This window comes from Leptosomus discolor, chromosome 8, assembly GCF_034619465.1.
Source record: "Leptosomus discolor isolate bLepDis1 chromosome 8, bLepDis1.hap2, whole genome shotgun sequence".
NCBI lineage: Eukaryota > Metazoa > Chordata > Aves > Leptosomiformes > Leptosomidae > Leptosomus > Leptosomus discolor.
In genome coordinates, this window is record NC_141398.1 from 29817513 (window position 1) to 29844387 (window position 26875).

The window sequence follows — 26875 nt, forward strand, 5'->3', positions numbered from 1 at the left end:
GGATTTTACGAGCATCTTTTGACTTCAGTGCTCCCTTGCACACTTTGCAGAAATGCTGCATCCCAGCTTTAAGGTTCCAGCTTCTTTCACAGGATGAGCTGACCTTTACTGTCACATCTAGCTTTCTTCTGGTTTTTGTAATTTTTACACCTCGATTCAGCTTTAGGGGCTTTTACCTCCCCAGCTAAGGTTTGAGTTCTAACACTGGAAACACGAGAGAGGCCAAGATGCACAGACTGGGCTGCTTCTTCATCGCTGCTCTTGGAATATGAAAGAGAAGTCGGCACCGCAGAACAGGGCTCCTCAAGCTGCCAACCTCCAAGCAAGGCGTTCACTTCACAGGATTATTGCTCTGACTGCTTGGGCTCAAGTCACAACAGCAAGGGCTCATATTTTGAAGCATCTGATACACAGGTAATAAGACAAATATTTTTTGCAAGATTTTCTTTATTTTCTTTTTCTTGGTCATCTTCATTTCCCATGCTGTACGACTCATTTTCAACTGGGTCTATTTTAGGACAGCCTGAAATTTGATGCGCTGTATCTGTTTCATGCATATGAACCAGGTGTATCCTGACCTTACTTTTGAAGCTGCTTGTGGACTAGCAGAGCTTGCACCTGTATGCCTCCACCAGGCCAGCAATCTGGGCTTCAAAACCCTCAAGCACAGCAGCATTCAGCTGGGATGTTGTTATTTCCTTGGGCGATGCAGGTTCATTGACAGAACGCACTGGTATTCGTATTTAAATTCATTATTTTTCCGTAGTTGCTAGTAGGTAGATCTACAAAAGGCAATAAACAAAACAGTTAAAATCCGCTTTATGATTTCAAATGCCTTTTATCAAAACTCTAGGCCACAATGAAATCTAGATTCACATTCCAGTCCTAGCAATGTCTGCAGATTTTAAGACTACCTGAAAGAAGTGAGGGTTTTGCTATGAGAAAGACGATGCCATAAATGATTACTCAAATCACTTGTTGAAATTAGAAGTGAACTACAGGTTAATAATATCACGGCATTTTTGTGTTAAGTTTGTAACAGTTCCTGTTACGGTTCCTGCTAAGAGACAAGCTGTACTAATCTTACAGCGAAGCACGCTGGTGAGGAACCTGCACCGCTACTCCGCGGAGGCCTCCAGACCAACACCACTTACAAGCGTCCCCTGACGGCAGCCCAGCGCCCGCCGGTAACGGCCCGCCGACCCTTCACGTGCAGCTGAGCACAACCAGACGGAGCCTGAAGAAGCAAGTGAAGTTGAACAACACCTTACAACACGCGCCAGCTGCCTCTAGAGAGCCCGTACCGAAACGCCTGGCAGCCCCCTCCCGGGCGGCGGCAGCCTCCGCGGTCGCCAGGCTCTCCGCGAGCTCAAGCGGCTGGAAGCGGCGCCCTTGTCCCGGCGAGGTTCCCTGAGGAGCCGGCTGGGGCCACGGCCCAGCCGCCCCGGAACCCAAGGACCAGCCGCAGCGAACGCGGAGCCGAGCGCCCGCCGGCGCCCTCCGCTCCGCCCCGCCCCGCCCCGCCGCGCTCCCGCCCCGCCGCGGACAGGGCACCGCCCCCGGGGCAGGAGGGGGCGGAGCTTCCGGCCCGCTCCCTGCCCAGGACACGGGGTTCACTTCCGGCGGCCGGCTGCCTCCGCCTCAACCCGCCCCCCCCGACACACACGCCCTCGCGGTGCCTCCGTGCGCATGCGCCGCGGCCCCGCGTCTCCCCAGCGGCAGCGAAGGAGTTTGGAAGTTCAAAATGGCCGCCGCGGCGGAGCCCGAGCTGCGAGCGCCCGAGTAAGAGACCGGCTGGGGGCTCCTCGCGATGGCGCCGAGGGGAGGAGGGAGGCGGAGAGAGAAGCGAGAGCGAGGAGGACGGAAGCGGCCCGGGTGGAGGTGGCGAGAGAGGAGGAGGAGGAGGAGGAGATGAAGGAAGGCGGCCGCTCCAGGGGAGAGGGGTTGCTATAGGAGCCGCGGGCTGGCCGCCCCGCCGCGAGGCGGCCCAGCGGGGCCGGGGCGCGGGAGCCGCCTCCCGCCGACGGGAACCGAGGAGGACCGGGGTGCGGGGGAGGGGCAGGAGGCCGCGAGGGGGCGGGGGGAGCGGAAGCGGAGCCGGGACCTGCGGGCGCGTGTCCTCAGTTCCGCGTGCGCCTTCCCGCCTCGGGGCGGGGGGGGCTCCGGTGCTGCCCTCGCCGCTCCTCCAGCGCTCCCCGGCGGAGCGGGTTTGCCGCGGCGGGGGAAGGGGGGGATCTCCTTCCTCGGCGTGGTTGCGAGGCCGCTGCCCTGCTGGGCCGGGCCGGCGGCGCGCAGAGCTCGAGCATCCCTGAGGCGGAGCTGGACCGGCGCTCCCCGAGATCGCCCTGCGGGCCGCGGCTCTCTGTCCGCGCCAGGCCTCCCTGGACGGGCGGGGTGGGGTGGGATGGGAGCCAGCCTAGCGGGTGCCTCGGGTCTGCCCCTCCGCCTGCCGCGGAGCCGCTGCCCGCCCCGCGGCGAGCCCACCTCCCCCGAGTCCCGGGCGCTCTCGCGTTATGAAAAGTGCCTGTGCTGGTGGAAGCAAAAAGCGATTTGTTGCCGCCAGCCCCTCCTTCTAGCCCTCGAAATGACTGGCAACTCCTGGCTCCCGTTGGGAAGCGAAGATCGAGCTGCCGCCTCCCAGACGGACCGGGGCTGGGGGGTGCGTTTTCCTGGCACCCCGATTAGCGTCGTGAGATTTAGGTTTCTCGACACTCACGAGCTCGTGAACGCTTCCTTCTCTGGAACTTTTGCCCAGGGTTGACAGCCTAATGCCTACTTTATTGCTCCTCTTCACTATATAAATATTTTAGCTATATAAACTGCTTCCTGTATTTTTTTTTCTGCCTTAAAAAGTTGCGATTTGAGGCTTGGTTTTTTGTTTTTTAATCGTGGGAGTGAAAAACAGGTGAGGAAAAGCAGTGGATGTACATGAGAACCACATGAAACATCTGAGCACGAGAACAAGAGTGCTTAGTATTGTATAGAGAGACATAACTAAGAGTAGTAAGGTAAAAACTGATGATAAAAAGCCTGAAGGTAGGGAAAGATTGGTGTGATCCCTTTGCAGATCTTCATGAACTTCCTATCATTCTTCTTGCATTCAGAAGTAAGAAAAAGTGGAGCTGTAACAAGATCACGTCACAGCTTTCTGTTTAAAGCCGTAAGCACCTAAACATCTAGGCACCTATTTGCCTCATCACCTTCTGAAGCCTTCTTTAAAGGTTTCCCGTCCGTGTCATTACACCTCTGAAGCATTTAAATGAAATGAAAGTTTATCCGTGTTTTGATGGAATTACTTGACATAAACACATTTCCTGTACATGAAGAAACAGAAATATTTCATGCATATTAACGAAGTTAATAGTATTTTTATAGTTGAGGTATTTTCTGCTATTAAGATAAGGGAGACTTGCCTGGAGCAGCTTGAACAGGTCTGACTTTTGTTGTTCTGTAATATTTTTACAATGTATTGAAGCACCATTAATGTGTTAATCAGGGACTTTTACAGCATCCTATGTCTGACTAAAAGAAATCTTGAAAGATGCATAGTTCCCTGAAAATTCTCGTGATGTTTCTGTGCCCTTTAGCCAACTTACGCGACTGACATACTTGCTCTGGATTGCAAATCCAAGTTTAAGAAGTTTTGCATTTAATACTTTTCCCTTCTTTTTCTTGTCTTTTCTGCCAAATGCAACATAGAGCAAACTCATTTTAAGGCAGTTTGTCCTCTTTCTTCTGGTATTCTGTTGTCATAATGATGAGGAGTGTCAGGAGGAAGCAATTAACAAGAAAACCTGTCTTTATATATGCTTTGAGTAAGCAGAAGTAGTGGTAAAGATGTAGAAGAAAAAGCACTACTGCATTCTGACTTAAGTCTCTGAGTATTGCATGTTTTTAACTCAAACTGGTACTAAAATTTGCGTTAAGCAGGAGAGAATCTGTAACTGGGCACTGTTTGAAGAGCCTGCCCTTAATTAGGAAGGCACTAATCAAATTTATAGTGAAGGGCCATCATTTAGGCCTGGCTGAGAATATCTCTGAAGGATTTATTCTATAGGATTATCAATTGTATTCTTCAGAAACAACTGTCATGTGAAACTAGCAGAGTTCAGAAGATATTTCTACATTTCTGTGTACTTCACCACTCCTGGCCATCATTTTTAGGGAGTTTCTTTTCAAGGAACGAAGCTTGGGATACAGAAAGAGCTATAGTTAGGTGATTAAATTGTGAGCCAGTAAATTCTGAAACTGTAGTTTAGATGGGGTGAGTTTGTAGAAAGGTGATCTCTGGCACCTATAATATTTGGCAACAGATTTCAAAAGGCAAATGTCCATCTTGCCACAGACAGTAACTTCATTGATGTTCTGAAGGAGATCAGGAGGTAGTTGCTGAACACTGTAAAAGACCTGTTGGAAAGCCAGTTGCAGTGTATAAAGATAATATAAGTTAATTCATTGCATCAGGACTGAATTTTATAATTTTTGAAGTGCACTACTTAAATTGCTTGTTGCTGTGGCTAGCTAATTGAATTTTTTTTTTTAGGAGAAACACTGTACATTATTATTTTAATAACCTGCTCTAGACTTATTTTCTGCTTTTGTGGCCAATGCCATTTTACCATTTTAAAGATTACTGCTTTTTTTCTTGGGAAGCTGATAGTCTGCTGTATGCTACCAGAAAGCTTTTCTGAAATTCGACTTCCTTAATTTATCCCGGTCCTCAGTAGTGTTCCCTGTATTGCATAAATAATATAAATGAATGATAAGAACAGTTCTCGATTTTCTCACAGGTATGTACACATGCAGAAAGAAATTGCAGTTAAAAGAATCAGTTGACTCTGCGTGAGATTTTGCAAGGTGGTTTCATTAGGTGGTCAGCGTCACCCCTTGAAATAAGTTTTGATCTTTGGAGCACAACTGTTTTCTGCCTTTTGAGAATACTTTTAAAAGGCATAGCTTGGGTTAGGGGTCGCAGTGGAGCAGCAAATAAGATGGGTGATGGACTGACAAGTTGCATAAATATACAGCACTGTCGTATACTATTAACAGATATTGTCAGTATGGAACCTAAAAGCGTAAGCGTTGATTTCACCTAGATGTTTTGTTTTGTTAGTGCATTTTGCTCTGTCTTCTGTAGTATTTCTTTTTGCAGTCGTAACTGTCTGTTTGTGAGGAAGTGTATCTGCTGCTCTAACTTAGTTCCGTTAGTCGTACATAGTAATTCTCCCAAAGGTAGGTAATTAAATGCCAGTTAGTTTCTATCATAAAAAAGGCTGTCAGCACAGGATTAAGGACTGCAGTGAGTTGATAGTACTGATCTGTAGCTTTTATTTTTTGCAGGGTTGAGGATGCTGATGCATCTGAGAAAAGTGTAAATGAAGAAAATGGAGAAGTATCAGAAGCAGACCAACCTCAGAACAAGCACAGCCGACACAAAAAAAAGAAACACAAACACCGCAGTAAACACAAGAAACATAAACACTCTTCAGAAGAAGATAAAGACAAAAAACATAAACACAGACACAAACATAAGAAACATAAACGGAAAGAGGTAGCTGATACCTCTGACAAAGAAGATGGACCAGCAAAAAGAACTAAAATTGATTTTTTAGCTCCTCTGGAAGACTTGGAGAAACAACGAGCATTATTGAAAGCTGAACTTGAAAACGAATTAATGGAAGGAAAAGTGCAGTCTGGGATGGGATTGATATTACAAGGTTACGAGTCAGGATCTGAAGAAGAGGGGGAGATTAATGAAAAAGTGCGAAATGGAACGAGACCTACAGCGAAGCCAAGCACTAAGGGGAAATTAGAACCTGTGGACAATAAAACTAGTTCCAAGAAAGGAAGTAAGAGTGAATCAAAAGAAAGGACTAGGCACAGATCTGACAAAAAGAAAGGCAAGATGGGAGTTGATGGAATCAAAGAGAAGACAACTAGAAGCAAGTCAAAAGAAAGGAGGAAATCCAAAAGCCCTTACAAGAGAAGTAAGTCTCAAGATCAAACAAGGAAATCTAGGTCTCCAATGCTTAAAAGACGATCTCAGGAGAAAAACAGAAAGTCTAAGTCTCCCCCAGAGGATAGAAATAAGGCTGATGATAAAAGTAAATCAAGAGATCGCAGAAAGTCTCCAGTTGTAAATGAAAACAAAAGCAGAGATCGTGGCAGAAAGTCTAAATCTCCAACAGAACTAAGAAGCAAATCCAAAGATAGAAGATCACGGTCCAAAGATAGAAAACCTAGGAGATCAGAGACTGACAAAGAAAAAAAGCCAATTAAATCTCCTTCTAAAGATGCTTCTTCAGGGAAAGAAAACAGGTCCCCTAGACGACCTGGCCGTAGCCCAAAAGGAAGAAGCTTATCTCCCAAACAACGAGAAAAATCAAGAAGAAGCAGATCCCCTCTCTTTAATGATCGTAGATCTAAACAGAGTAAATCCCCCTCTCGAACTCGGTCTCCAGTTAGAAGAGTGAGGAGTAGATCTGCAGAAAGGAAAAGAAGAGAATCAGAAAGGAGGCGTCTGTCTTCTCCCAGGTAACTTAAAGATGTCGTGAACTGTTGCAAAAATGCATTACTGTCTTCTAGTTCAGTGTCTGTCTCTTTTTTCTTCTGAAAATAGCTATTAAAAAAAGTAATTGGATTGTGCATTATATTACGAGCTTGCTTTGTATGTACTCAGTTTTTCAAAAATACTCCCCGCAGCTGTCAGACATGCAAATTCAGCTTTGGTTGTTAAAAGTGCCGTTATTTGCTGCTCGCACCGTTACTTGGATCAAGTTGTAGCTTTGTAGCTCAGGTTCTCCTTTTTGTCACTCAGTTGAATTCAGAATTTGGTTTCTGTTTTGCTTCTTAGTTAATGGTTCTGTTGCTTTCATGAATTTCTGTGGAGTGAGAGTCCACTCTTACATATCAGATAGAGTCTGCATGTGTGAATGTAAGCAAATCTTTTCTGTCAAGATGTCCTTCACGCTGTCATTTTTTCTTAAAAATAGTTTGTATTTTTCATTTGCTAGAGGGACAGTAGTGTTGCTTCGTTATTGGTCTCTTGTATATCATCACCATATTTTGTAAACATTTGAAGGAGAATGAAATATCTTAAATGTATTTTTAGTCTTGGCATTTTTTTAAAAAAACATTTTAGCCTATGAAAGCAGTGACCTTGAAATTTAATGTAAACCATGAGACCGTAATTACTAGCATCTCCTTCTCTGGAGCTGCTAAGGCCTGGATGGTAAGTTCCCAAGCAGAGAACAATCTCGGTGTATGCGTCCTTGGAAGTTAATTCATTAAATGTAAGAAGTTCAACAGGCAGAAGAGTTCAGCTTTCTTTTTGGATAATGAATAATTTAAAACTTTTTACCATGGGATTTAGCTTCACCCACTCCGAGAATTAAGAACAAAGAAGTATGAGTTTAAAACCGTATATTGGAACCACAAAGATGTAGCTCAGTAAATAAGCACCTAATAAATGTGAAAGTCTTTCTGCCTGTGTCACTGAAGGTTACTCTCGTTTCAAGTATGGAGTGTCTTCTGCAGGCACATTATTGGGTTATTTGTCCGTATGACTGCTGAGCAGTACTGCAGGTATTTGGAGGACAGTCCAGTGGTGGTAGCCAGATTAAGCGAGTATTGTAAATGCTGGCGGTGTATCTGTCTGGTTTTTGGTGAGCCAGGAATGTATCGGCACACCCACTAAGTTTCTCTGAGATAGTATTTGACTTCCGCGGCGTTTTGCATCTTTCAGTTTTCATTTCTCTAACACCTTGCATTGCGGCCAATTTGAATTAGTTATGTAGACACTGATTCAAGTGATGCACATGCCTAGAATTTTGCTATCAGATTCATAGTTCTGTAACACTGTGGTGAGCAGCGTGTGACGGGGGGACTAGTAAGAAATATTTTCTGCTGAAAGTGTTTGCAAATCAGCAGGAAAAATCTTTTTAGACATCCTGGACTAACTCCAGCTATGTTGGAGTTTTAACTACCTGTAATTACTCAGGCTGCCAGAGAATTTCAGGAGTATTAATGAACAGTTTTAAGCAAAAATTCCCAGTAATTTTATTTTTCGTGTTTGTTTCCAGTGTTCTAATCATGTAAGATCTTCTCGGGTCTTTGACTGAAGTTACTCGTTATATGAGATTACTATGAATTCTTAATCAGCTTCTCCATTTTATCTCATACCTGCGATCCCTGAACTCATTTCTTTTTTTTTTTACAGATATTTTGATTGGGTTTTGGCAGTACAACCACTTTGTTAGCCAGGAAACCTGGAACTGTCAGTTCATCCTGTGACTTTTTTTCCGAATATTGGTCACAATAGCATAACGTAAATTAAATGGGTTAAAGGGATCAGCCTGCTCTAGCATTTAGTCTACAGTAATTTCTTGTAGAAACCGCCAGTGCTTCTGCAGGTGCATAAATTTTCCTTCTGTCCCACTGTTCACTGTTTTGCTGCAGTTCTGTATGCCTGGTCATTATATGTAGCTAAGTAACTGAAGCTGATATAGCAGTCTCAAAACAAACAAAAACCATTACAGAATGAGTGGAATTAATCTTTCAGACCTAAGAGATTTTGTTCATTGATGAGATGTAATACCTGAAATAACTTATCCCAGTTTGATTTTTAAAAAAGGAGGGGGGGAGGGGAAGAATTAGAGTAGCAACATTTTCTTTGACCAATGCTGTGGAAATATTTTCCAAGAATTTCTGTGCAGCCTCATTAGAATATTTGTTAATTATTTTTGACTTCTATCTTTTCCAATTTTTGATTGAAGTCTTGCTGTCACAGAATGCAATTAAGGTTTTTAATGTAGTTTTCCCATCAAGGATTTTTTTTTTTCTTTAATAATTGTCAATCTGTATAGAGAAGAAAGAATAAGTCTTGAATAGTATATAGTGTCAAACTTGAATTATTTTTTAATTTGAGAAGGGTTAGTTTACATGTTAATTAGAATTTTAGTTTTCAGCTGCTGTATTAGAATGTGTGAAATGTTGAAGCCATCCAGTTCTAGTGCCCAGACTGAAATGTATATTGAAGTCGTTGCTGTGGAGTAGCATGGTCCTAAATGTCAATACTGTGTTGTAAAGTTACTGAGAAAATTCTCAAGAATTAGTTTTTGGGTTTTACTAATTGTTTAAATATTGTTTCTGATACACATGAAAACAGGCCACTAGTTATGTGAGACCTAAACGCAAGCTTTATTTTAAAACCTCTCTTAGCTTTGTGGTAGTAATGAACAAGCTCTGGCTTCTAGAGTTGTCCTGGACTAAACCTTTGTACGGGCACGTGTTTCCCAGGGTGGGGAGACACACAGGAAGGCCAGCCAGCTCTGCAGTGTACTTACCCATCCGTCCCACAGAAGCCCATCTGGTGGTCCCTCACCTGCAGTAAGATTTTTGAAGTGAGCTTTTAGAGGGAATTGCAATTTTTGGGTTCAGTGTGATCCTGATTTTACCACCATTCTCTTCCTCTATTTTAAGAACACGGACGAGAGATGATATTTTGTCCAGGCGTGAAAGATCAAAAGATGTTAGCCCACCCAGCAGGTGGTCCCCATCCAGAAGAAGGTCTCGAACGCCCATTAGGAGGAGGTCTCGTTCACCCCTTCGACGTAGCCGATCTCCAAGAAGGCGGAGTAGGTCTCCTCGGAGGAGGTAAAGCATTTTCTTAATGTATTTCATAAATACTCCTAAAAAAATAAAGATTGTAATCTTATTTGTAAAAAAGGCAGTGCCTTTTTTTGTCCACATTTATATACACTTGAATTCATTTTGTCCTCCATGAATTCATTTGTTCTATGGTTTGGAGTCGCTGTGTACCTTTATGTGTTATGAATAGGTTTTCTCCTTTTCTTCAAGAAACCAAACCCCCCAAACCACTCTTATTGTTACCAGGGATAGAGGCCGAAGAAGTAGATCTCGCCTTCGAAGGAGGTCCAGGTCACGTGGTGGTCATAGACGTAGGAGCAGAAGCAAAGTTAAAGAAGACAAATTTAAAGGAAGTCTTTCTGAGGGTATGAAAGCTGAACAGGAGTCTTCATCAGATGAAAAGTAAGAATTTATTTCTAACTTGCGCTGATTATCTGAAAACACAGAACACCAGTACTGAGAATGAGCGGACATTTGTCTTCATAGCGTAGTTTTTGGGTTGTCACCTAAAACCTTAATTGTGTTTTAGTGCTTGTGATCTTGTCAATTTACTGTTGGGGTGATCTGAAAAAGTTTGGGAATATGCAAGAAACATCAAGACCTGTTGGCCAGTGGGCAGACCTGAGGGGGTGATAACATTGTTAGGTTTCTAAATTCAGCTTGATCAGTAGTCAAAAGTATTAGGTCTATTTCCTCAAGCTTATTGCTTGAGGAAAAACTGTAGTGGCTGAAAGGTTTAATTGCTGTCAGCAAATTGTTTTAGTATTTGCTAAATATTTACTTAATCCAGTTGCACGAGAGTATGCAGTCTTAACGAAATTATTAAGGAAGAAATATGCCGGAGTGATCATGAACAAGGGTTTTTTTGTTTGTTTTTTTCTCTTCAAAAACAGTTACTGTGTATTTCATTTTTAACTGCAAACAACTAACAACGAGATACCAAAAGATAAATTTTCTCTCTAAGGAGATGTAAATACACGCACTGGCATTTAACACACCTTTGCTGTCTGAGTCAGTTGAACAGTTGCTGTTTAGTATATTGTGTGCTTTCCACGCCAAAGACCTGCATTTGGTAAAATTCAGTAGATAATCTTGTGTTTATGATGTTATATAAAATATAATTATATTTTTATAGTCTTGAAGACTTTGATTTGGAAGAAGAGGATGAAGAAGCAGAGATAAGACAAAGAAGATTACAGCGGCAAGCAATTGTTCAGGTATGTGGTTGTATTATCACGTGGGTTACAGGAAGTACTTGTATGTTTTTCGTGTAAAATGTGATAAAAGACGGCTCTTAGCCTAATACTGCGTTGTGGTGGTAATTAGTATTACTGTATTTTTTCCACTTAACTTATTGTAAAAGTTAGTTCTCAGTTAAACTTTACACTTCTGTTGCAACAGCATTGCTTTTAAGACTGAAGCAACTCTTCTGTGAGTCGTTTTTGTGCTGCAGTTAAAACATTCTCTGAGAGTCCTATGATGTGTTAAAAACGTTCTTTGATTGTCTTAATTGGTAGGTTTTCTTCGTAGCTGTATCATTGATATCATAATGTCAATATAAGTTACATATCAATTAACGTAGCTGGTCAGTTTGTCTCAAGTAGAGGTTGTCCCTGTCCATTTCCAAAAACTTCTTAAAGGCACAGATGTGGGTTTCCCCTTCATGAATGTGGATGATGTTTTCAGTTAGGCGTGTGCATTCCCATGAACTTCTTGCTTCTGGTAAGAAGGTGACAGTGGTGACAGGTAACACATGGTTGAGACCCCTGGAAGGGAGCTGTGCCCAAAGGGGATGTAATTCTACAGCACACATCGGGTATCTTTTTTTAAAGTTGGGGTTTGGCACGTGGTTAGAATATCGTAAGCAAAATGCTGTAGCATATTTACTTGATGTTTAGTTGTAAAAGCACCAGTTATAACGTGTTGCTTATTTTAAGCAGCACTAAAAATACTGTTCGTCATTTGACTTTTACACAAAGCCCATTGTAAAATCCTTCAGAACTCATGACTGAGCAAAACCATATGAAGTAAATCAGTCTTAAAACGTGGTTACACTTGTCATTGGTCTGTACACAAAGCAAATTCCAGAGTTTTATTCCCTAAATGAGAAACCCCTGCTTGTATTATTGAATAGTTCAATCTTGGAAACCGAGTGATATCAGCACTTGCTCATTTAGATTTTTAACTTTCGGGAGAGGAAGTGACGATTGTAGAACTTCATACTACTTAAGTTAAAAAAAAATAATTTGTGAAGGTGTTGACTTGAACATTTTAATGCATCTGAAGTTTTTCAACAAGAATGAATGAATGAACAGGATTTTCAATTGAAATAAAAAACCTGACTGAAAACTATTTTTCTGTATCATAACACTAGTAAAAATGAGAAAGATTCTAGGATATACCATGCAAAATAATTAATTTTTCTTTAAAGGCTTTATTTCAATACTTGTGTGCCAGAATGGTTTAGTAATAAATCTGTCATTACTGACATTTTGTCACGGATAAGGAAGTAGTTAATGTTCAATAAAACCCACTTTTTACGGAAAGGCAAAAGCCTAACGGACACACATGAAATTTTGAGTCTTATTTTAAGGTCGAGGCTGTGGTGCATTGTGGCAAAATGAGTTTTCAAAAGCTGTATCCCATTCTGCAAATAATCTGTTGCCTTTAGAGATGTAGGTGATTATAAAAGCAAAGATTAAGGTTTAGCACAAACGATTGAAAGGGAGTATAAAAATGTTTAGATTGTGGTAAGCTGTGATGGTGACATTCATAATTAAATTTCTTTTTAGAAATACAAAGGCCAGACAGAAGACAGTAATATATCCGTACCATCTGAACCAAGCAGTCCTCAAAGTAGTACGCGTAGTCGCTCAAATTCACCTGACGACATCCTAGAAAGAGTAGCTGCTGATGTTAAGGAGTACGAGCGGGAAAATGTGGACACGTTTGAGGCATCAGTAAAAGCCAAGCACAACCTCATGACAGTTGAACAGAACAACGGTAAGAATCTGAAATCTCACTGTGTAATGCAATTTATGAAAGCTCAGAATTTTGCTTAGTTTCTTTGTACGCCTCCAGACTTGGAAGTAGGTTGACTTTTTGGACAGAATTTGGGAATGTTTCCACGAATGTTACGGTAGTTAAAACATAGTGTTAAAATAAAGCTTGCTCATTGAGGAGGATAATATGAATGGAACATGTTCCCTATATTTCTAATAACTCTTAGCCCAACTCATGCTGTACGTTTGGAAGAGCAGATAATGATGATAGACTTTACAGTTAAGAATTGCCGTTTTTAACTTCCAAATGTTTCTTTTCACTTACACATGTTGTTTTCTTAGAAGCTTAAAAGAGTACTAGTCTTATTTTGGGGCAGGTTAGAACCCATGTCCATTTTGTCCCTTGGTCAGAACCACTGTGTCAGAAGAACATAGGTGAGTTTGTACTCATTTAGAATGACTGAGGCTTTTGAGAGTCATCGCTAGTAAGTCCGTTTTGGCGGCATAACTTCTTGCTGAAGAAATGGCTATTTCCTCCTCTTCCTCCCTGCACATAATCTACGGTACAGCAATAATGAAATTAAATATGTCTTGATATCTAACCTGCCTTGTGCCTGCTGTGCCAGAAGGATTATAGAGCATCTCCCAGTGCACCCTGTAATATTGACAGTCTGCTGGGTTTGGTGGGGTTTTTTCATCTTTCAGAAGTGGATTGCTGTACACCTTCCAGGTAGTCAAAGGTGTGTCTAGTTGCTCTGTGGTCATACTTGAGCTAGCTGTAACTACTTCAGTTCCTCTTTACAGTTTAATTGCAACAGCACACTGTTTAGCAAGGGCTGTCAATCTGCCCAACCCCTCAGGAAACAGTTGGACAGTTTGCTTGTGTTTCATGTCATGCGCTGAATGTATCCTTAGGGGCTGAATATGCCGTCTTTTAGTGGGTGCTTTGCTTTGAAGTAATAAAGCTTAATCTCTTTGGGACTGCTGGACTGCTCTGTAGTTTGTCTTGGTGTTCCCTTGAGCAGTATGTTTTCAGGCTGTTCTCCTGCAGTGTAGGTGGAAAAAACAGTGTTATGCACTTTTCCTTTGTTTGTGTACAAGTTTAGACTTAGTCTTCTTATGCGTAACAGGCAGTATCTTTTTCTTTTTCCCCAGGCATGTACTGCTTTCTAATTTTGACCACTGAAGTGTATGAAAATGTAACTGTTAACTACATAGACATTTTTAGATATGAAAAAGGGTTGTTTTTTGAAACAGATCAATTACACTCAAATGTGGGAATTCTCATAGATTGGTAGGATTCTGGGTTTGGAGGTGGCTGTAACACAGATGGAAGCAGTGGATCATCTTTCTTTGTAAAACCATTTTTTATTTACATCCTGGCCTCATCTAGGGCCAGGATGTAACTTGCTAAGGAACTAGTTAATAACTTACTGTAACCCAGTGCAAGTGTGAGTAACTGGAACTAAAAAGAAAATTTAAGGAAGCTGCTGGAAGGAGTCTATAACTTGAAACATCAGTGTCAGCATGATGGACGAGAGTCTTTGATGCTGCCAGAAGATTTCAGTCTAGTTACTTTGTCTGGAGGTGGCTGGCTATACACATCATGAGACCTGAAGCATCTGAGGCTAACCGTTTGTTTTTCTCCCTTGCTTAATACCCTAAGGGTAGTGTCTGTGATTTGCCACGGCCATGAGAAGCACTTCGTAACACATGAGAGCATGTTATGAAACAGTTTGAAGTTTAGTTGCTTTCACTAACATGTACTACTTTTTTTTTAACTTTAATAATTTCTTTGCTTTTATCTTATCAACCAAATAAAATATCTTTGGGACTTTAAAGGTGATTAAAAGGTGAGAAAGGGATAATCTTGCTCATGTTAAAAATGTTTCTCTTAAACATGATTGTTAACGTTGTCTTGGACTAAAAGCTGCACACAAGATCCTTTTTGACCTGCTTGAAGAAAACATTTTCTTCTGGGGTTTTACAACTTTGGGTTTTAGTAGAATACCTTGTGATTAGCAGAAAAGCGTGAACTTTTGTATTGAAAACATGGCTGTATTTTTTTTATATATACACACAGTAACTTTGTGTTTGGTTATATATATGTATATGGTTATTGTAGGGATCACGTAAGTATGTGCTTGTTTCTTTCTGCTGTGTGGATTATTTGAAAACTCTTACACAAAATTTTTCAAGGAGGTATAAATTTTAATGCTTTGAAGAACTTAACCAATCTGAGTTTTGTATTTCTGTAATGTAAAATTATATTTGCTAGAAACATTAGTAGTGCTACCTGTTTGCCAGCATACTGATCTTAGATTGTACTGTGGAAAAAAAAAAATGCTGGTAACAGAGTTGTTAGTTTGTCATCTTTTTCATGTTGAGTAATCTAAATTTCATTTTAAGGTTCAGCTCAGAAGAAACTGCTAGCTCCTGATATGTTCACAGAATCAGATGATATGTTCGCTGCATACTTTGATGTAGGTAATTCTTGGAGATTAAATGTGTAATTTTTTTGCTTGATTTTGGTTAGAGTTACTATCACTTGAGGTTTGTGGGAACTTTGATTTGTAAAGTCATATGTAACTGAGTGGATAGTATATTCTGAATCTTTTGATCAGCCAAGGCAAAGTAGTTCTTAATTAGTATTTCAGTGAGAGAAAACCTGGTGAAATGAGTGGAAGTTTTACGAGATTAAGCAATTGGGGAATTCGCCTGCTGTTTGAAAAGGACGTATAATGGCACGTGGTAACAAACCTGTTTGTAAGCTAAGCTTCATGTTAGTGTTACCATGCTGTACTGTTCTAAATACATGCTTTTTTCAGAGATTCATGTATGGTTATTTAAAAAGTGTCTGTGTAAGGTGTTTTAATTTGCTGGTGGTGCTGTGTTGGAGTAATGTGGTGGTTTCTTTGGTGTTTTTTTTTGATGAAGAGATATATTTCCTGGTTCTACTTTTGCACTATTCCAGCAACTTTTCTCTGAATGTGCTGAAGTGGCCTGCAGATATTGGCAGTCCGGTGACTAGTTTTGAGACTTTACTTGCTGTTCTCTCTAAATCTACCTCATTGCTGCTGATGCACACAACACTGAGAAATAAGTCAAGACAACAATTTTCTTCTTAACTTAGAAAATCTCCAGTTAATTTTGGTTTATGGCAGATACAATCTTTAGTTATGACAGAAGCATTGGTGACAAAAGCCTGCCATGCTGTCACTCTAGTAACACTGTAATAATAATAATAAAAACAACAAAAAATCAAACTCCCTTTGACCTGGAAAAAGAGAAATACTTGAAGGATAGTGGGGGTGTGTGCATTTTTAAAAATGTGAGAGTTACAAGTAGGGATTTCTATGGCTTGTAAGTGAGCAGTTCCCCCTTCCAGAAACTGTGGTTCAATTGGAGATATGCTTTACTAGTCATAGATTTGAATTTGTGATAATATATTGCTGACTCTGTTAAGAGATGTCAATAGCAATTGTAGTAATTTTGTGTTTGTAAGTATAATAGCATGAAATCTGTGAAGTGACATTGAATGAACAGAAATTCAAGGCTTAAACAGATACAATTTCCTCGCAAATTGCTAGACTTGCTATGAACATACTGTAAGTAAAAAGTTTTATTCCAGTGGTCCAAAATGTGCATTCTGACATGACTTGTATAAATTCCTTGTGGCTATTAATTGAAACTTTGCCCATTTATGTTTAATAATTCTGTTGGTTGGTCTCATCCCCTTTCCTTGTATTAGTCTTTAGATACTGGTATGTAAATAGCATTTTCTGTTCAGTAGCTTCTCCTACAAGATAAGTGTGTTTGCACTGTGGAGAGGAAGAGTGTTTCAGTAGGGAAAAAGGGGTTTTGGTAGGTAAACATCAAGGAAAAACATAGAGCACCTGAGCAAAGCTGTTAGTTTTCTTTTTATTTCAGAGTGCTCGTCTAAGGGCTGCTGGATTTGGAAAAGACTTCAAAGAAAACCCCAATCTCAGGGATAACTGGACTGATGCAGAAGGCTATTACCGTAAGTTGTGTTTGTGATTTCCAAGGACAGCTAGAATGAGGGTGCTGAATGGAAAAGATCCTCATGTCAGAGCACTGAAACATTATTCTAATGTAAATGTACCGCAGTGCCCTCACTGAGTGCATAATGTGATGGATGAAGTGAGTGCACAGGTGTTAACCTTCACAATGAAAAGACTCCAGACTTACAGAATCACAGTGTTTTCCCCATAATTTCCACAATAGGTGATACACAACATTGTACACTATGAAATTAAGTGATTTTCTGTTTATCCTGTTTTTCTGAATTATACAGAGTGGTTTATTTTTCATAAAAAATTTCATTGCGTATGTCACTCATAACTTTAAATTGCTTGATTTTTATCCTTCAGGTGTTAATATAGGTGAAGTTCTAGATAAACGTTACAATGTCTATGGTTACACTGGTCAGGGAGTCTTCAGTAACGTAGTGCGAGCCAGGGACATGGCAAGAGCAAACCAAGAAGTAGCGGTTAAAATCATCAGGAACAATGAACTTATGTAAGTTATGTTTTTGTTTAATAATAATAAAGCATATGTAACAGTTGGAAGTTTTTCATGATGTGATTTGAATCTCCCTTTGTTTCAAGTGAAGTAACAGATTACAGCTGTGATTCCTGCCTTTTCTGCTAATATGAGCCAGATAATGGGAAGCACTTGAGGATTATGTATCCACACTTCTTTACAGCTATCACAGGAGAAGGGTACTTGCATTTTCATCAGGCACTTTCTCATTTGCAAAACCCCAAGGAACAAGGTTACAGTTAGTTATGAGGCCTGCCCAGCCCCGAGATGGGAGTTGTGGACTGTAAAAACCTTGTTTTGACGGACCAAACTGGTTTGGCAGGCTATGGGTTGGATCCTAATAGATCATCTGCAACTTAGAAAAACTTCTGTACACTAATTATTTTTGTATATTCTGTATATGTTTGCATGTCTATAAGATAAATAAAAAGGGATGGGAGTCGCCTTGTTGAAATAATTAAGTAGAGGTCTTTCAGGATGAGTGAACATTAACAAGTACCATCTGTTAAAAGTACATTGTGTGAGGACTTGTCCGTAATAGTAATTTTCAGTATCTGCTGCAGTGTTCCTACAGTCATCTGTTATGTCCTCTTCCATTAAAGAAAATTTCAATGAAAATATTTTCCATGCATTTTACCTTGGAAGTTAAAAGTTTTATTGTTGTTTGTATAACTGGGTTATTTTGAGTTACATGGCTAGATATCTAGAAAAGACGGGGTTTTTTTAAAAATAAGGGAGGGGGTGATAAGCTGTTTCAGTTTGGTATGTTGTATAGGTCATCAGTTTGGATGTGTACTTGACTCTATAGTCAGTTTAGCTTAAAACTTTTTTTAGTAATGTATGTGGTTAAGTCCTTTTTTTAAAAAAAGTAAGCTCCCATGAGTGCAGTTTGAAACGAAAGTGTCGTGTTACAGGAGGAAATCTAATTTTAGCTTTACACGCAGCCAGGAGGGAGGAGGAAAGGGTAAGTAGGTTACAAAGGCACAGTGAAGATCAAAGAATTAAATAAACTTACCTGATGTGTAGGCACTGACAGCAAACCACTGTTGTGATTTTTTTAAGCCGTGGTACATTAAGTAATGACAAGACGCTTCTCATTTCTGGATAATTCTAACTGCGTAAGTGAATGTCTAGATTTAGAAAAAGTATTAGAATTACACTGCTTTTGGTTTATAATCATATTTCTTTGTTTTCAGGCAAAAAACTGGCCTGAAAGAACTGGAATTTTTGAAGAAGCTCAATGATGCAGATCCTGATGACAAGTTTCATTGTCTGCGGTTGTTCAGGCATTTCTACCACAAACAGCATCTCTGTCTGGTATTTGAGCCACTCAGGTAAGATGACAAATGTTTGGAGCTCTCTATAAAAAGTAAAGTACTACTGAGTGTTCTTTACCTTTCTGGTTTTGCCTGTTGTTTTGATACCTTGTTCTAGTGCCAAGATTCAAGAATGCAAGGAAATTTGGCGGGGGCGGGGAGAAGAATTACCTGGAGGCACAAATCCACAGACTACTGAACTCTTTCTGATTTACTTAAATCATCGTTGTGAACTTTCTGCCTGGAAAATATTAGAAACAAAATAATGTGTTGTTAAAGATAGTTCATCTCACCAGTGCTGCTCTTAATGATTGTGTGTGTGTGTCGCAATATTTTTATTAGTTTTCATAATTCTTTATTTTAAGGGTTTGGATTAAGAATACATGCCCTGAGAGGCTCCGAGTACATAGATAACAACAACCTAAGGAGGAAAATTGTTACAGTGGTTTCTTTGCACGCTTGCTTTTTCTTTAAGTAGTTAAGCTCTTTTGACAGGTTAATTGTAGACACTGTTTTATGCTGAATCTGGAATTGCCTTAGTTCCTGTTCCTGCTTAGAGACATCAGTTGTTTGTATCCTTAGTTTTCTGTGTCATATTTAAATTTTTGCGAAGGTAAGTTATATGCTGAAGCGATGCAAATTTAAGATGTTACTATTGTATGTTCATTAGTAAGTCATACAACAAATTATTTTTCTGTGCTGCACTATCTCTATATAACACATTTGTACATTATTTATATCCAGTGATGGTTTTCCCTGGAATTGTGGCCCTTTGCTGTTTAAGTCACAAAAAACCACCTCCTCAACTTGTATCTTTTCCATGCTTCCTTTTTTATTTGTTTCTGAAGAAAATGAGTACAAAAGCTGTATAGTTGTTAAGGAAATGCTGTTCATGTGCAAATAAATCCTCTCAAATTAATCTTTATTTAAAATGTGTTCTGAACTAAGCAAGTAATTATACAGTATAGGATAGCTGCAATTGACCAGCATTTTACTCTCATTGTTGTAGCTAACAGAGTGGTACATATTGTAAGTTGAATGCTGCTTTCCTCCAAAAATGTCTAAAGCTAACCGGTTTGTTCAAGTTTGTCTTACAGTTTAGGAGGCCATGATGTTTTTCTTTGCTAAGCTCTTTTCTATTCTTTCTCCCTTTCTTTCTTTTAACAGTATGAATTTACGAGAGGTGTTGAAGAAGTACGGGAAGGATGTTGGACTCCATATTAAAGCTGTGCGTTCCTACAGTCAGCAGCTGTTCCTGGCTTTAAAACTTCTTAAAAGATGCAATATCCTACATGCAGATATTAAACCAGATAATATTTTGGTAAGTGATAGTAATTGAAACTTATTTTGCACAGTCTGTAGTGTAAAATTAAGTATTGGAAATTAATAATCATTCTGTTAATTTAAGTGAAGTCAAAATTTACTTTAACTGGAAATGTTATGGATTCATATTTTGATATGAAATGCTGTCATGGTATAAATAGTAAGTAAGAAATATAATACAGCATCTAAATAAAATCTTTTATAGTACAGTCTTTCTCAAACCAACCTGCATCCACCTGTATCTTCATAGAAAGCAGGTCTTCCAAAGTAAGACAATACACTTTCTTAGGAGAAATAGTGGAACTTTTTCCATCAGTGGTTGAAAAATGTTCTTGCTTTCTGCAAAATGGAAGGTTGTTTGAGTCTGGGTGGAGATTTTATTTGTGTAAAGGAGATTATGGGGAAAAGTCCTTAATGCCTTTTTTCTCTTCTGTTTCCATTAAACTTTCTGGTTAGCAGGGCGTGAGAGCTACATCAGAGGAATCAAACATGTTTCCTTTGGTTTTCTTAGTGGTCATCCCAGTGACAAACTCAGATTTTTATTTTATTTAAAATGTTCTCTTCTTGCCATCACAAGCAGTAAAAAATACTGTGTAAGCATGAGATACATGAATAATATGCTGCTTTATGAATGGTACTCTGGATTCTAGAGTTGGAAGTCTAAATTGATACAATTTCAGTATCTGGAATGAAATCCAGGTCCAGCAAAAGTAGTTTGGTGAGGGAAAAGTACATGAAACAGACCTTTTTTGTCTTTCTTAGAATCTGAATACATTAACCGTTGCTTTCAAGTTAAGACAGTTTTACGATTTCCTTGGAATACAGAGAGGAAGGGTTGAAATATGGGAAGAACTTCCAGTTCAAAGGCTGAACGTTTCTCTTATCTCCAACTGAAATGTATTGTCGCTTTCGCAGTGCTGTTGGCAGTTCTGTCTACAGATAGCGCTAATGGATATTTATGTTTTAACTTTCAGGTGAATGAGTCTAAAACGATATTAAAGCTTTGTGATTTTGGATCAGCTTCGCATGTTGCCGATAACGACATCACGCCATATCTAGTCAGTAGATTTTATCGAGCTCCAGAAATCAGTAAGTACATTTGGATTGGCTGCATGTGTCATAAGCAGTCGCAGGACGTACCAGTGAGAATGTGACTTGGATCTACTCTCTGTTTGGTCGTAGCAAAACATCGCTCTGGAGATGATGGCGGTCAAAAATTCAGACTTTGAAAGCATGCTTGTGTGACTCCTCAGGGTGTTGGTGGTCAGCTCAGTGAGGACAGGGAGAAGTCATTCTGAGTGGTTATGGTTAGGTTTTAATTTAGAGGTATGGTTCTGACTTCCTATTTTTAACTAACTCAGTTCATGCAGATTAGTTTGGGTGTTGGGTAAAAGCCTCCCTTTCTGAAATTGGGATGCTGTAGAAGGTAAAGGTTTGCGTCCTTCTTTCATGGTGACTTCTTATTCCTAAGAGGAGGAGCACCGATACAGTTTACAAATCAGAATTTTTTATCTGTCCAGTTTTGTGATGATGTGTCTTTCAAGGCTGCCTTTATGGAATTAACTGGAATTGCTCTGTTTCAGTTATAGGAAAAATCTATGACTATGGTATAGATATGTGGTCTGTAGGCTGCACGTTATATGAACTTTATACAGGAAAAATACTCTTTCCTGGCAAAACCAATAACCATATGTTGAAACTAGCCATGGATCTCAAAGGAAAGATGCCAAACAAGGTGAGAGAAATAATTATATGATTTTAATTAATTTCTGAAACTGCTATAATGAACAGTAGAACAGACTCTCTTTTTTCTCCCTGAATTCTGTTTATCATATACATCTTCTCTTAACCGCAAATAAATACCAGACATTGCTCTGACTGTGTAATTTGTATTGATTTAAAATCTTACAAAGTGAAAGTATACAGCTTCTTTTTCATAGACTAAGTATAAAGGGAATGCAGAAACCTTCTAAGCACTGACCTGAAAAAAAATACGTGAGTCAATGGAAGATACTGTGTCCTTTTTCAACTGGTTTGAACTTTAATTTTTTTAATTCAATCTAGACATTTCTTACTGTCCTTTTGGTGTATTTTTCATTAGTATTAAATTATTCATGTTGTAATAAGTTAGTAGACATTGATGCTAGTTGTGGATTTGTCAGACACGGAGAACTTGCCTGAAACTCTTGCCTCTCCCTTGTTTTCCAGATGATTCGAAAAGGTGTGTTCAAAGATCAGCACTTTGATCAAAATCTCAACTTTATGTATATAGAAGTAGATAAAGTGACAGAAAGGGTAAGTCCTCAATGTGTCGACTAACCTATTACTTTTTTGAAGCTTTCCTATATTGTGGTCTTTCAAATGTATCTTGCCATCTTAATTGAAAATAAGATTTTTATAAAGTGTTAGGACATCCTTTTGCAGCAGTATGGACAGCTTACATAGTCCTAAACTGGCAACAGAGATTTTTTTCCTACAATTTAGGTAAACGTTTGAGAGAAATCTAAGTTTAATCTTGGTTAGGTATACAGGGCGTCTCCTTACAGGGCGTAATCTATCCTCAAGTTACTAATAAAAGGAATTCTGCCTTCATTTTAGAGAAGGATGTCCAACGTCAGTATGATGTGCTTCTGTTGTAGGAGGCCACTGTTACTTTCTGTATCATTTTAACATAGTATATTTACTAAGGATCACAACATTAGCAGTCAGATATGGGAACTTTCCACATGGAATTCGATGTTCTCAGTCAGCCGGGGTGTCAGGGTCTCGTGTGCGCCTGCTGCTGGTGAAAGACGCGCCCGGCCTGCCCCTGGCAGTGTGCTTCCCGCTCTTGCCCTTTGCCCCCCTGAGGGTTTCTGAGGCCTCGTGGTGAGGAAGGGCATTGCTGACCAGGCAGGACAGAGCCCTGCAGCAGAGCTGCTGCCGAAGCTCTGTGAAGGGATAGGGGGTTCGTGCCTTACACCTGTTCTACAAGGTTGCTATTTTTGTATTTGTAGGAGAAAGTTACTGTTATGAGCACCATTAATCCAACCAAGGACCTGTTAGCAGACTTGATTGGGTGCCAACGACTCCCTGAAGACCAGCGTAAAAAAGTACACCAGCTAAAGGACTTGTTGGACCAGATTCTAATGTTAGACCCAGCTAAACGGATTAGCATCAACCAGGCTCTGCAGCACGCCTTCATCCAGGAAAAAATTTAAACCAGATGAAGAAGTTCAAAGGGTTTGAGTAATTAAGATACAAAGACTGAAGAAATTTCACAGCAGTTATTAATGTATATAAACATAAATATTTCCCCTGCAAAGTTGAGGAAGAAATGATACATTTGAATTAACATCAAGGCTGATATTTCTTTTAGAAATGTTAGAGTAATTCTGTTTTGTGTCTTATGTGAAAATTTTCACTGTAGAGCTGTTTTAATTGCCAAGACTGCACAGAAGTACAATGCTAATGTATATGGTTGCAGTTCGTATATATTATAAAGAGAAAAAAGCATCTGTTATAAAAAAAAAAAAAAAAAAAGAAAGAAAAAAAAGAGCAGTAATACTGGGTGGTTGATTTGTTTTTAGCAGACTTGGCTTCATTTTTGTCTTTAAAAAATGGCCAGCATAAATGCTGTTTATATTCACATTTTCCTAGGTGTGTGTGTGCAGGCCACAGCAGCATGCCCTTGGTGTAGTCAGTGCCGAAGGGGGTCTGTTCCTTCTTGAGCCTGCCCGCAGGGATGGTCTCCTCTTTTAAAGCAGGTTGTGTACAACTTTCAGTACACTGAAGGTAAGCTAACCCATCAACATCACCGGTGTTTAAGCTGTTATTTTACTGGAACAACTGACAAATGAGAGACAATAGCATTGTGGCAGAATTCCCTGCATGTTTGATAAATGATCTTGTTTTATTTTCTGGCATTGCAACCGTGGCATAGTTACAACTTCTGTTCTGTTCATCCCATTTAAAACTTTGAGAGTGCGCACTTGATGGATAGAGCGCCTTCAGTGTACTGTTTCTTATTACTTTAATTTTTTTTAATCAACTTGCTATAGACTTTGTATACATTTTGTTAAATACAGTTCACTATGACATAGAACCAATACTTACAGAAGAGTTTTCATTTAGTAATTACGTATGTTGGAGTCTCATTCGAAAGACCTTATATCTAAAGGATAGATAGACAACATAATGAAATTTTTAACTATTTGTATGTCATTTTGAAAGTGTACTGCTTTATGCTAAAAGTGTTTCATTTGTTCATTGTTTTCATTATTTGTGATCATGTTGTCTTTCAATACAGGCATAAACCTTCCACTCTTGAACAAAGCAGCTGCTTTTTAAAAGCGGTAATTGCTTCTTTACCTTTTATTTCTTTTGTAAATGAAGCTTTTCTTTAAGAAATGTGACTTTAAAGTGTTGTCTCTTGCATAAAACAGTTGACACTTACTTACTGTAAAGTGAAGATTGTTCTGCTGCATGTAAAGTGGACCATGCAGATTTCTGTATGTTTTCAGTATGCATCATTAGATAATAAAGTCTTTTGTGAACAAGGCATTTGTAGCCATTTTTAAAAGAATCTGTCTTCAGTGATGGTAAATCAGGTAATTCGTAAGAACCGCCCCTGCATTTCCTATTAATCATTTAATTAAAGGGATTATTAAAAGTTATGATCTTTGGGAGAGCTATAGGCTATGTTAATTAGATACGTAATTATCACTGCTTAAACAGAAACAAAGCAAAAAACCCTACAGATACTGTCTGTCTGCTTTCATTGTAATGAAATTATTCCTGTAGGACATGGGGTTAAATTCAGGCTTTAACTAATGTTTGTGCTGTTTTTCTCACTTTTCCTTTTGATGGTGCTGAAAGAGAAAAAGGAAAGCGAGTCACAGGCCACTCAACGCCTACTCCATGGGTCTGATTTGCTGAGACACCAACTTCACCTTCCTAACAAGGTTATTTCTGACAGCATGTGTAGATAAACATTAGTTAAAAGAGCTTGAAACATTTGAGTTGGTTATACAGGGCGAGGAAAACAGAATCAAACTTTTCAGGTCCATACTGCTGTTTTATTGTTCTCTTTGGCAATGTTAAGTTCATCTCTTCGTTTTTATTAATATATTCTGACGAGCTGTGAAAACCCCACTGGTTTCACATACTTTTATAATACTACTTTGAACTAAGAAGGGTTTTTGTATCCATCTAGGTACATAATGGCAACAATCATGCACTCTTAGTGCTCTCAAGAATGGAAAAATGACACAAAGCAGTCATTCTGCTGGTGGGGAATACCCCACCGAGGAGATGTAATGAACTAACTACGAAAACAAGCAGGAGATGGGTGGTTTTGTATGTCTATTTGGAACCTTCAACCTGTCTCTTCTCAATTTATATTGTGAAAGTCTTGATTAAAAAATAATCTCTCCTTATTTCCACATATTAAGGTATCTTGTTCATACAGGAAATAAATTTTAAAAAATAAATTTGCTTCCACATTTAATGAAGTACTGGTTGCTTCCTAGTTAAATACAGAAAGTAACTTGCACTTTTACAACATAGGCAGCACTTCTGAGGGCAGTTTTACACAGACGTAGTAGTAGCTTATTCTTTCTGTTGCTTTGTGCTTCATTCTTAAAATAGGAATATAAAACACATGAGTTGGTGATACAGAAACAAAGCAGTAGAAAAGATGCCCCTTAATGCCTACAGAACTGTTTTAAGCTATTCTGGAGAAGCGTAAAGTTGCTCGTTTACTTGTTCTTTGTGTTGTAGGTGCAGCTCAAAAGAAGATGATGGCTACCAGAAGACATGAACAAAGGTTTCTGACCTATAAAAGATATGAAAAATACTCTTCATGTAGTTCTGTCTTAATCTTTTGGTTTCCAGCATTCCAATTTAGAATTGATTAGCGCTGCTGCCGTACTGACAATTCCCGAAACGTACTTACTGTATTAGAATTTGTTACATAGATGTGTTTGTTTCGTTTCTGGTTGAAGAGGTGTTTTATTGTGATTAAGTGTAGGTAAATAGGCATTACTATTTAAATGCAGTTTTCTTAAAATGATAGAATGATCAGCACAAAACCTATGAAATTTAGGAAAAAATCTGCCACTCTATTGGTTAAAATACATGTGCTTTAACTAGTAAATATTTAAGCAGATGATGCACTTTAACTTCAGCAGGTTCGTTACTTATTTTCATTCTGTCAAACTTTATTGTCGACACAGAAACTAGCTGACAGGACAAGTGGATTCAAGTCCTCTGTCCAGTATCGGCTTCAGCTGATACTTCTTGTTGGCAACAACAGGAAATCTCTAGTTCGGGCTTCAAAAGCCTCTGGAACTGAGGACTTTTTGATGCTGTTCAGCAGCCTCTGCAGTTTTAGTCAGTACCTGTCCCAGTAGCTTCTGGTCCCTGGGGAGAGCAGAGTCGCTGCTAGTGCCGCTGCAGTCAGCTGAATCCCGGTGGCGGCAGCTCAGTGCAAACAGAACAGCTGCGCAACAGCAGTTTTGTGTTGAACCATTTCTCGGCTAATCTGAGAGGGAGGATAATTAATCTTTTCCTCCTGGACATGAAGGTGTCATTTGTGCCTTCACCTGAGGTCCTGCATATAGAAAGTTTGGCTAAGTCTATGGTGCTTTCTCACGGTGACAAGGAGCTTCACATTTAACATGCGTAGGCTGCCAAGCGCTCAGAAAAACCACGATGCCAGCCCTATGCAGTTAGGATATGTTTCTATTACTTCGGTGTATACTACCATAATTTAAAAATTAAAAACTCTTCAAGAGTTTTTGATAGAATATAATGATTCCTTTAAAACCTTTTTAATAATACTTTATCTCCATACATAGGGTGAGTGGCATTAAACCTGTGAAGAACCTCTGTGTGTATACTGACCCGTACGCAGAAGGCAGACCAGTCTGTGATACTGCTGGAGATAGAGCGATCGCCTACAGTATGTGTAACGTTGTAACTCGGGTGGAGGAGGTTGGGAAGTGGTAGTTGCTTGAAACGAATAAAGTACGCTTAAAACTT

General features: G+C 39.5%; 1 protein-coding gene across 5 annotated transcripts; it reads left to right on the plus strand.

Annotated features, from left to right (window-relative positions):
• The first annotated feature begins 1744 nt into the window (after positions 1-1744).
• Positions 1745-26875, plus strand: PRP4K (pre-mRNA processing factor kinase PRP4K). 5 transcript variants are annotated; one of them, XR_015183732.1, is made up of 20 exons: positions 1745-1782; positions 5341-6534; positions 9481-9654; positions 9895-10050; positions 10784-10865; positions 12441-12651; positions 15060-15133; positions 16581-16671; positions 17042-17189; positions 18410-18547; positions 19697-19850; positions 20827-20941; positions 21436-21587; positions 22061-22147; positions 22849-22944; positions 23492-23626; positions 24141-24186; positions 24710-24795; positions 25613-25658; positions 26692-26875. XR_015183732.1 is itself a non-coding variant. In XM_086469048.1 (16 exons), exons 1-15 carry the CDS (start codon positions 1745-1747, stop codon positions 23050-23052), a joined length of 3018 nt encoding a protein of 1005 aa, XP_086325174.1. In that variant the 3' UTR covers positions 23053-23074; positions 23492-23521. The 5 variants fall into 5 exon arrangements, 3 of the variants coding, with proteins under 3 accessions (XP_086325174.1, XP_086325175.1, XP_086325173.1); XR_015183731.1 differs by lacking the exons at positions 24141-24186; positions 24710-24795; positions 25613-25658; positions 26692-26875 and having other exon boundaries at positions 22849-23126; positions 23492-23522; XM_086469048.1 differs by lacking the exons at positions 24141-24186; positions 24710-24795; positions 25613-25658; positions 26692-26875 and having other exon boundaries at positions 22849-23074; positions 23492-23521.

Excerpts from the sequence above, each read along its gene's own strand:
- PRP4K (XM_086469049.1), top strand. The coding sequence starts at position 1,745 with ATGGCCGCCGCGGCGGAGCCCGAGCTGCGAGCGCCCGA. Across the intron at positions 1,783-5,337 it reads CCCGAGCTGCGAGCGCCCGA|CAGGGTTGAGGATGCTGATG; the intron begins GTAAGAGACCGG and ends TTTTATTTTTTG. Across the intron at positions 12,652-15,059 it reads GACAGTTGAACAGAACAACG|GTTCAGCTCAGAAGAAACTG; the intron begins GTAAGAATCTGA and ends TTTCATTTTAAG.